General features: G+C 36.6%; 2 protein-coding genes across 2 annotated transcripts in view; one reads left to right on the top strand and one right to left on the bottom strand.

The window, feature by feature from the left end:
- The window catches only part of RPF1 (ribosome production factor 1 homolog), a 1,036,037-nt gene that overhangs the window by 899,648 nt on the left and 123,601 nt on the right, over positions 1 to 12,788 (top strand). The gene's annotated exons all lie outside the window — the stretch shown is intronic.
- DDAH1 (dimethylarginine dimethylaminohydrolase 1) overlaps positions 1 to 12,788 on the bottom strand; it is a 188,608-nt gene that overhangs the window by 47,541 nt on the left and 128,279 nt on the right. Inside the window, exons 3-4 of the mRNA XM_049771278.1 lie at positions 6,499 to 6,572; positions 5,570 to 5,689 (exon numbers count right to left, since the gene is read on the bottom strand). Coding sequence (XP_049627235.1) covers positions 5,570 to 5,689; positions 6,499 to 6,572 — 194 coding nt within the window. The remainder of the gene's footprint in view (positions 1 to 5,569; positions 5,690 to 6,498; positions 6,573 to 12,788) is intronic.

Genomic DNA, 12,788 nt, shown 5'->3' on the forward strand with positions numbered 1-12,788 from the left:
AATGACAAAATGGATAAGCTCTGGGACAGGGTATCAGAAGCTGAGAATAGACTTAGTGCTGTGGAAGATGAGATGCATAACAATTCCATACAGCAGGAGAGATTGGACAAAAACTTAAAGCAAATGAGCAGACAATGGAAAAATCAGTCAAAGAATGGGAACAGATGAAAATAGAAGTCTATGATAAGATCAACAGAAACAACTTAAGAATCATTGGAGTCCCAGAGACTCAGGAAGAAAATTTCCAGGAAGAATCAACGGTCAAGAACATCATTAAAGAGAAACTTCCAGAGCTAAAGAATATATGTGATCAAATCCTGCATGCCTGAAGAGTACCAACCAAAAGAGACCCCAGAAAAACCACCCCAAGACACATCCTAGTCACAATGACAAATCCCACAGATAGAGACAGAATTCTGAAAACAGCAAGATCAAAAGGGGAAATCACGTTCAAGCAAGCTTCCCTGAGATTTACAGCAGACCTGTCACCAGAAACACTCAATGCCAGAAAGCAGTGGTGGGATATTGTGACAAGACTGAATGAAATGAATGCTTCACCCAGAATACTATACCCAGCAAAACTCACTTTCCGGTTTGACGAAAGAATACATGGTTTCACAGACAAAAAACAGCTCAGAAACTTCAAAGACACAAAATCAGTCTTAAGAGAAAAACTGAAAGACCTAATCTAAGACAAGACTACCCAAAAGACACACCAAATTTCGAAATAAAGATGGCGTTAAATCCCAGGACAATTCTTTCTCTCAACGTCAATGGACTAAATGCACCAGTTAAGAGACACAGAGTGGCTAAATGGATCAAAAAACTCAATCCAACCTTCTGCTGCCTACAAGAAACGCACCTGAATAGTCAGAACAAACATAGACTCAAAATAAAAGGCTGGAGAAAAATTATCCAAGCAAACAACACCCATAAAGAAGCTGGAGTGGCCATACTAATATCAGATAATGCAAACTTTATACTCAGGAAGGTTGTAAGGGACAAAGATGGACACTTTATATTAATCAAGGGGTACGTAGAGCAGGAAGAATTCACTCTCCTAAACATATATGCACCGAATGAGGGGCCAGCAAAATATTTAATACAACTGTTGACAAATCTGAAAAATAATATCAACAACAACACAATAATTGTGGGGGACCTTAACACGGCTTTGTCAACACTGGACAGGTCAACCAGACTGAAACCCAACAAGAATATACTAGACCTGAGGAGAGAAATGGAAGAAAGAGGCCTCGTGGATATATATAGGACACTCCATCCCCAGAAACCTGGATACACATTCTTCTCCAATGTACATGGGACATTCTCCAGGATAGACTACATGCTGGCACATAAAACATACCTCCATAAGATCAAGAGGATAGAAATTTTGCAGACTACCTTCGCTGACCACAAGGCTCTGAAATTATTTGTGAACTCCAAAGGGACTCAGAAGAAACACTTTAACACCTGGAAGTTAAACAGCCTCATGCTCAATAACCAGTGGGTCCGAGATGAAATCAAGGAGGAAATCAAAAGGTTCCTGGAAACAAATGACAATAAAGACACAAACTATCAGAACTTATGGGACACAGCAAAAGCAGTACTGAGAGGAAAATTTATAGCTTTGCAAGCACACATCAGGAAGGAAGAAGGAGCTTACCTGAGTAGCTTAATGACACAGCTAATAGAACTAGAAAATGCTCAACAAAAGGACCCAAGAATAGGAAGACAGAAGGAGATAACAAAGCTGAGAGCAGAAATCAACGAAGTGGAAACTCAAAAAACAATCTGAAAGATCAATGAAAGCAGAAGTTGGTTCTTTGAAAAAATAAACAAGATTGATAGACCACTGGCAAACCTAACAAAGAAAGAGAGAGAGAGAAACTTGATAACTCGTATCAGGAATGAAAAAGGAGAGATCACTACTGATATGACAGAGATTCAAAGGGTAATCAGAAACTACTTTGAAAAACTCTACGCCACTAAAAATGAGAACCTGGAAGAAATGGATAAATTCTTGGACTCTTATAATCTTCCACGGTTGAAGGAAGAGGATGTAGCATATCTAAACACCCCCATCACCATTGATGAAAGTAAAACAGTAATCAAATGTCTGCTGAAAAACAAAAGCCCAGGTCCAGATGGATTCACTAATGAATTCTATCAAACTTTCCAAGAGGAACTAATGCCAATCTTGGCAAGACTCTTTCATGAAATTGAACAAACAGAAACACTTCTTTTATGAAGCCAACATCACCTTGATACCTAAACCAGACAGAGAAGCTACCAAAAAAGAAAATTACAGACCAATATCACTGATGAATGCAGATGCAAAGATCCTCAACAAAATCCTGGCAAATAGGATTCAATGCCTCATTAAAAAGATCATCCACTACGATCAAGTAGGTTTCATCCCAGGAATGCAAGGCTGGTTTAACATCCGTAAATCTATCAACATAATACACAATACCAATAACAAGAAAAATAAAAACCACATGATCATATCAATAGATGCAGAGAAAGCATTTGATAAGGTCCAACACCCATTCTTGATCAAAACTCTCAGCAAGATGGGAATGGAGGGAACCTTTCTCAATATAGTGAAGGCCATCTACCACAAGCCAGTGGCAAATATTATCCTCAATGGAGAAAAACTAAAAGCCTTCCCTCTAAATTCTGGCACAAGACAAGGCTGTCCTCTCTCACCACTCCTATTCAACATAGCACTGGAAGTACTTGCTATAGCGATTAGGCAAGAAAAGGATATCAAGGGAATCCAGACAGGAAAGGAAGAAGTCAAGCTCTCACTGTTTGCAGATGACATGATACTCTACTTAGAAAACCCTAAAGACTCTATCAAAAAGCTTCTAGAAACAATAGACTCATATAGCAAGGTGGCAGGCTACAAAATTAACACACAAAAATCAATGGCCTTTCTATACACCAATAGTAATAAGGATGAAATGGACATTAAGAAAACAACCCCATTCACAATAGTGCCACACAAACTTAAATATCTTGGAATCAACTTGACTAAATATGTGAAGGACCTATACAAGGAAAACTATAAAACTCTGCTCCAAGAAATAAGAGAGGACACACGGAAATGGAAACGCATACCCTGCTCATGGATTGGCAGGATTAACATCATCGAAGTGGCAATACTCCCCAAGGCATTATACAAATTTAATGCCATCCCTCTAAAAATACCCATGACATTCTTCAAAGAAGTGGATCAGACACTTTTGAAATTCATTTGGAACAATAAACACCCTCGAATAGCTAACGCAATCATTGGGAAAAAGAATATGGGAGGAATTACTTTCCCCAACTTTAAACTGTACTACAAAGCAATAGTTATCAAAACAGTATGGTATTGGAATAAGGACAGGTCCTCAGATCAGTGGAATAGGCTTGAATACTCAGAAAATGTTCCCCAGACATAAAATCACCTAATTTTTGATAAAGGAGCAGGAAATCCTAAATGGAGCAGGGAAAGCTTCTTCAACAAGTGGTGTTGGCACAATTGGATAGCCACTTGCAAAAAATTGAACTTAGACCCCCAGCTAACATCATGTACGAAGGTAAAATCCAAATGGATTAAAGACCTCGATATCAGCCCCAAAACCATAAGATATATAGAACAGCACATAGGCAAAACACTCCAGGACATTACAGGCATCTTCAAGGAGGAAACTGCACTCTCCAAGCAAGTGAAAGCAGAGATTAACAGATGGGAATATATTAAGCTGTGAAGCTTCTGCACCTGAAAGGAAATAGTGCCCAGGATACAAGAGCCCCCCACTGAGTGGGAGAAACTATTCACCCAATACCCATCAGATAAGGGGCTAATCTCCAAAATATACAAGGCACTGACAGAACTTTACAAGAAAAAAACATCTAACCCCATCAAAAAATGGGGAGAAGAAATGAACAGACACTTTGACAAAGAAGAAATACACATGGCCAAAAGACACATGAAAAAATGTTCCATATCACTAATCATCAGGGAGATGCAAATCAAAACAACGATGAGATACCACCTCACACCCCAGAGAATGGCACACATCACAAAGAATGAGAATAAACAGTGTTGGCGGGGATGTGGAGAGAAAGGAACTCTTATCCACTGCTGGTGGGAATGCTGTCTAGTTCAACCTTTATGGAAAGCGATATGGAGATTCCTCCAAAAACTGGAAATCGAGCTCCCATACGATCCAGCTATACCACTCCTAGGAATATACCCTAGGAACACAAAAATACAATACAAAAACCCCTTCCTTACACCTATATTCATTGCAGCCCTATTTACCATAGCAAGACTCTGGAAACAACCAAGATGCCCTTCAACAGACGAATGTCTAAAGAAACTGTGGTACATATACACAATGGAATATTATGCAGCTGTCAGGAGAGATGAAGTCATGAAATTTTCCTATACATGGATGTACACGGAATCTATTATGCTGAGTGAAATAAGTCAGAGAGAGAGAGAAAAACGCAGAATGGTCTCACTCATCTATGGGTTTTAAGAAAAATGAAAGACACCCTTGTAATAATAATTTTCAGACACAAAAGAGAAAAGAGCTGGAAGTTCCAGCTCACCTCAGGAAGCTCACCACAAAGAGTGATGAGTTTAGTTAGGGAAATAACTACATTTTGAACTGTCCTAATAATGAGAATGTATGAGGAAAATGGAGAGCCTGTCTAGAGTACAGGCGGGGGTGGGTGGGGAGAAGGGAGACTTGGGACATTGGTGATGGGAATGTTGCACTGGTGATGGGTGGTGTTCTTTACATGACTGAAACCCAAACACAATCATGTATGTAATTAAGGTGTTTAAATAAATTAAAATAAAATAAAATAAAATAAAAATGAAAAAAAAAAAGAAGTCCAGTGATTTTTGTGCTTTAATTTTGTAGCCTGCCACTTTTCTGTAAGAATTTATTGTTTCTAGAAGATTTTTGGTTAGAGAAATAATACACTAGTAACTACCAAGACAATGTTAATGAGTGAGAGAAATAGAATGCCTGTTTTGTATACAGGCAGGGGTGTGGGAGTTGGGAGATTGGGGGCATTGCTGGTGGGAAAGTTGCACTGGTGAAGGGGGGGTTCTTTCTGTGACTGAAACCCAACTACAGTCATGTTGGTAATCATGGTTTTTAAATAAAGATATATAAAAAAAGAAATGATACTAACAATGTAACAACCTCTAGTGTACTAACAACCTGGCATAAGATAAAAATGCCAGGAGCTCTACTAGTTGACATGTCTTCTTTTTCTCCAGAGGAAATAACCATGATGAATTTGGTGCTTTATTATTCTGAATCTGGGCCTCTCTGGTGTGAATAAGAATGGTTCCCCACGTTGAGGGCTTCCTATATTTAAATGTTCCAGGTTTCAGATGAATGTAACGTAAGGGGAATGCACACTAGAGCTAAAGTATCAGCCTGTTTACTCTTTGACACCCTGATTGCAATTCATTCAGATGACAGTGTTAGAAAAGCCATGCAATAAGGCATTCCCCTATTGCCTTTAGTAGGGACAGATTTAGCATATTTACCTTGAGAGCCTTTTGTGCAGATTCACTGGATCCAATTGCAATTAAATTAGGCCCAGCCATGCTGCAGAAACTCTTCAAATGCAAAGCGTCAATTACGGGTACTGTGGAGACTGCATAGTCCTATAGGTATAACAGAAACATGAATTTTGGCATTGCAGAAAAATTTTCATCCTGATTAAAGCCTCTCTGAGAATGCGGCAGCTTTTCTGGAAGTTGTCAAGTATCCTATATATACAGGGAAAAAAAATCCTCAGATATTCACTGTTTGATTTATTCATCAAAATGAAGACTACACTGAACAGAGAATACAAAGTCTCTTCCTAGATATGTGTCTTTGTCAACAGCTTTTCTTGTGGCCTGTTGTGCAATACAGTATTCACTGCTCTGTGAGCATGTGTGTGAATATCTGTATCCACTGAGTCTCAAAATCTTCTTGGGGGCTTTATTTCTTCCTAAGTAGTATGGGGAGGCAATTTATTCATATCATCCAGTCAAGTAAAGGAACCTTTATTTTTATACATGTGCAATAACTCTCTATAGCTTCTAGTAGTTGGCAGAAATCCAGTATATGTGACTCCAGATTCTTATCTGAGAATATAGATTTTTTCATCACAGAAAATTGAGTATACAGACTTAAAAAGTCATAAGTTTCACCAGGAACATCTCTCACTCAGGAGGTGGCAGAATTATAGACTATGAAGAAATGAAGAAATTCATAATAAGTTTGTTGCTATTATGGTAGCCCAATACATCCTATACATTGAGAAATTTGAATTTGAAGAATTTTAAGACTTTTAGAAACATGCACATTTTAGAAATTACTTGCCACACTGGTGACATTAAAAACCATTACTTAAACCAGGCTGCTTCAATGGCATATAAATATTATTTAAGTCATGAATTCCGTGTAAAACAGATGGTCTACCTACCTTAAAGGTATCAGCCAATATTTCAGCACCTCGTTGATTGGTCCTTTTGGAAAGTCCCACAAAAAATTCTCTGCCTATAGTAAATTTTAGGAAAGAGAGTGAATGAGTGGCTATCAGTTGCACATTATTTCTTTATCAATATGATCGTAACTCTTCACACAGTTCTTTCCTTCTACCTATCCGATTTCAAACTATAGTTCTTTAATAAACATTTCATTATTATTATTATTTTGAATTTTGGGCCACATTCGGTGGTGCTCAGGGGTTACTTCTTAGATCTGCACTCAGAAGTTACTCCTTTCAGGCCTGGGGACCATATGGGATGCTGGGGATTGAACTCTGGTTGGCTGTGTGCAAGGCAAATCCCCTACCCTCTGTGCTATTGCTCCAGCCCCAGTGTTTCAGATTCCTAGAGGCAGATGGAGAATGGTGGTGGCCTAGGACTAGAGTTGGTGTTTAATAAGGATAGAGCTTTAGTGTGGGAAGATAAAGAGTGCTACAGATGAATGGAGGTTATGTTTGTACAACAATGTGGGACTACTTAATGCTTCTGAACCAGAGAATTTAAAATTATTCAGTCAAGGAAAAGTAAACTCATGATTTTTTAATTACTATATTTAAACACCTTGATTACAAATATGATTGTAGTTGGGTTTCAGTCATGGAACTTTCATGAAATTTTCATGAAATTGTCATGAAATTTTCTTATACATGGATGGATATATGTATTATGATGAACAAAATGAGTCATGGGGAGAGGGATAGACATAGAATGATTTCACTCTTTTGTGGAATATAAAAAAAAGGTAATATAGTAATAATATATAGGGACAACATAGATGAGGGCCAAGACGACCTGTCCATGGTAGAAAGCTTTCCACGAATTGCAGAGTAGTGCAATTAGGGCAGATAAGGATCACTATGACAGTGATAGAAATGATCGCTCTGGTAAAGAACCTGGTGCTGAAAGGAGATAAAGTGATATGATTGGTATCTCTTCAGTAGGAAGAAGGGAGGGAAAGAGTGAGAGAGAGAGACAGAAAGAGAGAGAGACATCTGCTTCAGAAGCAGACAGGGGAGAGGGCAGGGGTAGGATGGCGGGAGGGAAACTGGGGAGACTGGTGGAAGGAAATGTGCTCTGGTGAAGGCTGTTGTACACTAAATGACTGAAACTCAATCATGAACAACTTTGTAACTAAAAAAAAAATCAACTGTATCACGAAGAACCTTGTAAACCACAGGGTTTAAATAAAGTATTTTAAAAAATAAAGAAAAACAAAAAATTTATGTTATGTATATTTTGCTACTCTAAATGAATAAGCCATTTATAAAAGAATAGAATTAAGCACATTATCTGTGAGCAAAAATTCAGTATAGAAATGAGAGTAGTGCCTTTTTTTATTTTCACTAAAAAAAAATAGTCGACATTCTGATGAAATTGAATCTCATTACATTAAATCCTATTACCTAAAATGGTGATGATGATAATGATGAAAGAACTCCAGAAACCATCTGGATAAAGTGAATTTAATACTGATATTTTTCAAGTCTGAACTCTAAAAGCTGCCTTAAAGGATATATTCAGGGGCCAGGTGGTGGCACTAGAGGTAAGGTGCCTGCCTTGCCTGCACTAGCCTAGGACGGACCGCGGTTCGATCCCCCGGCGTTCCATATGGTCCCCCAAGCCAGGAGGGACTTCTGAGCGCATAGCCAGGAGTAACCCCTGAGCGTCACCGGGTGTGGCCCAAAAACCAAAAAAAAAAAAAGGATATATTCATTTATTTTATTTTTTATATGTAAAATCTTTATTTAAGCACCATGATTACAAGTATGATTGTAGTTGGGTTTCAGTCATAAATAGAATAATTCCCTTCATCAGTGCAACATTCCCACCACAATGCCCCCCCCTTCTCTCCCTATTCATTTATTTTAAATTCAAGCAAGAAAAGATACTTATCTACAAAGAGCAATAGTTTAAGATAACATGCGCTGGATTGATAATACAGTGGGTAGGACATTTGCATTGTTTGTTGCTGATCTAGGTTTAATTCCCAGTATCCCAAATGGTTCCCCTGAGTACCACCAGGCATGTTTTCTAAGTGCAGAGCCACGTGTAATCCCTGGGCATTGCTGAGTGTAGTCCCAGAACCAAAAAAAGAAAAAAAATATTGAACATTTTACAGATTTGTCTTTTCTGAAATTCTGCTATTTTTCTTCTGAGAATGAAAGTCATGAAATAAGAATGGTCTCTTAATCATTAGAAAACAGACACAGAAGACAAAATTAGGTAGAATATAAAGGGAATTTTAGTCTGCATTCTTTGGGAAAGAACTCCATATATAGTATGGAAAATATTGAGAAATCAGTATAGTTTAGCCCCAGAATCTTGAGGTACATGGTAAGAAGAGTGACCGTGCAGAAAAATTGCTTGACTTTAAAAATGCTAAGATGTGGGGCATTGGTGATGGGAATGTTGCACTGGTGAAGGGGTTGTTCTTTATATGACTGAAACCCAACTACAATCATGTATGTAATCAAATTGGATAAATAAAGATATTTTAAAAATATTAAAACTTTATCATGTAAATGACAGTTACTATGTAAATGACTTAGATCATTATATAGAAAATTCTAGTAGAATGTTCTTGGGCTTACAACAGACACTAGAATCTCTGGTGGAAGATTATGACTTAAACTTTCTGTATTTACTTTTTGTTTTGATCAGAGTCTGATTATCTTAGTCTTTTAAGAAAACTTACTAAATAAAAATTTAAGTGGCAGTGAAGCTTTTCACTTGACAATATTATCATTAGTTTTATTTAAAAAATCAGTTATAATAGAAAGGCATAAAAATGTTTAAATAAAAGTACTTATTTATTTTAAGATAATAATTAAAAACTGTATTTTAAGATAAAATAAAATTTTTCTTAATAAAAAGAATAATTGTTTCATGATAGTCATTCTTATCTCTAAGGAAGAGAAAGAAGGCTACTCCATTCTGCAGTCAAGTTGCCCACATCTGGGCAAATTTCAGGGGTCAGAACATCCTGAGTACAATGGAAAAGCCTTACATAGTAGACTAGATGCTCTAAATTCTTTTAAATAAAAGCAACTAAAGAGCTAGAACTGTAATACTTTTGTGGTGATGGATGTGGTACTGGAATTATATGCATGAGAAACCGTAACTAACATTATTGTAAACCAAATAATCTCAAACAATAAAAATATAAGTAAAATTAATGGGATTTGTCATAAAAACAAAAACAAGTGGGGAAGTGAGCTGTTCTGTCCCTTACGGTATTTCTTCTATACCAGTCCACCGTCTTTTTCTTTCCTTCCTCATTTTCATTCTTTTGAAAGAATAAACTAGGCGATTTATCCTATTGACTATCCTATATTCTGGATTTGGTTAATTGCTACTTGAGCATCATTCAACTTTATACTGTTCCTTTACCTCACATATTTTTGATAAAGCAATATATATTTATATATGAGACAGAAGTGTTTAAGTACACTTCTAATTTATTGTTTTTGTTTTAGGGCCACACTTGGAAATGCTCAGGAGCTACTATTAGATCTGCTTAGGGGCCAGTCTCAATGATGCATAGAAGATTGTGCATTGCCAGGGATTGAACCCAGGCCTCTTACATGCAAAGTATGCTCTGCAGACCTTTGATTTATCTTTCCAGGCCTCTTTCTCATTTTTTTGGGAAATGATTTTCTCAGAGTTGGGCAGTAATTCTGCATTACATCACAAAGCACCTGACTCACATTTTCCACACTGGTCATTTCTAAAATTAGTGTGTTCCAGTGGTATTACATTTTTCTTATTATAAACTTATTATCAAACTTTCCTAAAATGATTTTAACATTGCTTTGATGATCAATACATTACTTATTTTATTAAGCCTTCGTAGTTACTATCTAAAATGGATAAAATTTCTTCAATCAAATGTTTCTACTGGAAGCAATTCATAAATGAAAGATAGTCAAAATGCTTGTCTTCTTTTGTATATATTATATTTCAGAGTAATGAGTTAGTACACCAGACACTTATAGTCATGGCAAGAATGTTTTTGTAAAACCATCATATTAATTAATAAAAATAAATCACACTAGAAATGATAAAACATTAATAACTTAAAGGTAACAAATATTCAAAACATAAATGATTTAATGAAAGCAGCATCTGGAAGGAAAGTTGTATAGTCTCAAATGCTTATAATAAGTTGAAGGTTCAAAATCAAATAGGTAAAATTATAACTTGCAATGTAAGTAAATTAAGGAATTAGGGAACAGTCACTAATTTATTTTGGCAAGGGTTCACTTGGCTGTTCACAGGGCTTATTCCTGGGTATGCTCAGGGATCACTCATGGTGGTGCTGGATATAAAACCTGGATCAACAACATAAAAGGTAAGTGCCTTAACAGCTATACTATCTCTCTAGCCTCTCATTAATATGTATTACGAGGTTAATATAGCTCATTTTAAAATCCTGAAAAGAAAAAAAATACTATAAAAATCAAAGACTGAAATATTAGCAAATTAATCCAACACTGTAATTAAAATTGAGAGCTATATCATGATCCAGTATAATTTATCCTGTAAAAGTGGATCAAATACAAAAATTAATTAATGTAATTAACCACTTAATATATCAAAGGATATAACAATAAAAAATATCATTGAAACAAAATATAGTTTATCACCTGAATTTTTTTCTCCAGGTATTTTACTTTAGAAAAACTATTACATATGTCCTTAGGAGACAGACACAAGATTATTTGTAGCACTTCAGACACTAAATAAGAACTGGACAACACCAGAACTGAAATGAATAATTACTATCTTACCATGAGATATCATAGAGACATAGAATGAATGAACTATAGCTATATGCATCAGGTTATATCAAAACTAGAAAAATTGCATAAAGGAACTAAACTCAGATCATATAAAGCTACAGGACAAGCAAATTATTGTGGTAAAACTCAAAAAAAGAGAGGTTAGAGGAATAGCACAATGGGTAAGGAGAGTGCCTTGCACGCAGCTGACCTGGATAAGATCTCTGGCATCCCATATCCCCTGAGCATGCCAGGTGTAATTTCTGAGCACAAAGTCAGAGGGCTTCGAGCTGAGGCCTCAAACGAACAACGAAAAAACAAAAAGACCTCAAAATAAAAGAAGGTTGTGATTGACACTCAATTCAGGAAGGATACCCCAGGTAGGCAGGGGCTTCTACAGTCTGACAATATTCTATTTGAAAGCCAGGTGGTAGGCAAAGATTTTATTACTGATCTTTAAACTGGGCAAAATTTTTGTATCTCTTTCTGATATGCTTCATATTCCATGAAAAGAATTAAAAGCAGAGATCAGTTAATGTCTATATAAGAGAAATAGGATTAAGGCCCACCTCCCCCCTCTTTTTTTTTTTTTTGCCAGAAGTTGTTTATCTAACTGATAGATTTCCCAATGGAACTGGATTTAGAAAGCAGCTTTCTTTCTGTCCGTTTTCTCCATTAATTACTTATGAGGCTCTAAATTATAGAAGGAAGTGAAAGCAGAGCATTTGGAAAATGCACAGATTTTTCTTCTGGCTCAAATTCTACAACTAGAAACTTGGGTGAAAAACACTGTACAATATTGTAAAACTAAGAAATCCACTTAAATTATACACTAAAAATGATTAAAAGGGGGCCAGAGAGATAGTGCAAAGGGTTGGGTGCTAGTCTTGCATATAGTCAACCTGGATTCCATCCCCTGCACCACAAAGTGTTCCTTGAACCATCCCTTAGCACAGGAATAAGGCCTGGCAATACAGACCCAAAATAAAACAACAACAAAACAAACAGATTAAAAATAAAGTGTATTTTATTAGTATTTTACCATAATTTAAAAATATCTGAGAAGTAGGGGAAAAGAGGCAACACTAGAGAATACTTGTCAATGGTGTACCAAATGAATAAAGCTGTTACTATTGCAACACCACCTGCTTTTGAATAAAATCACTTCTAAGACAGGTCGGAGTGGTAGCACAGTGGTAGGGCGTTTGCCTTGCATGTGGCTAACCCAAGTCAGATGCAAGTTCGCTCCCCGGGCATCCCATATGGTCCCCTATATATGGGGAATTCTAAGATATTAACTTATATATTATAATAAATGCTTACAGATAGTATCACAGGGAAGCCTTGATAGTTAGTACTAAATTAGAAATTGGGGAAAATATTAGCTGAGAAGGTGGTCAGCTCAGGTGTTAAAAGAGATCTACATGGTTGAGAACACAGCTTGT

This window comes from Suncus etruscus, chromosome 4, assembly GCF_024139225.1.
Source record: "Suncus etruscus isolate mSunEtr1 chromosome 4, mSunEtr1.pri.cur, whole genome shotgun sequence".
Lineage (NCBI taxonomy): Eukaryota > Metazoa > Chordata > Mammalia > Eulipotyphla > Soricidae > Suncus > Suncus etruscus.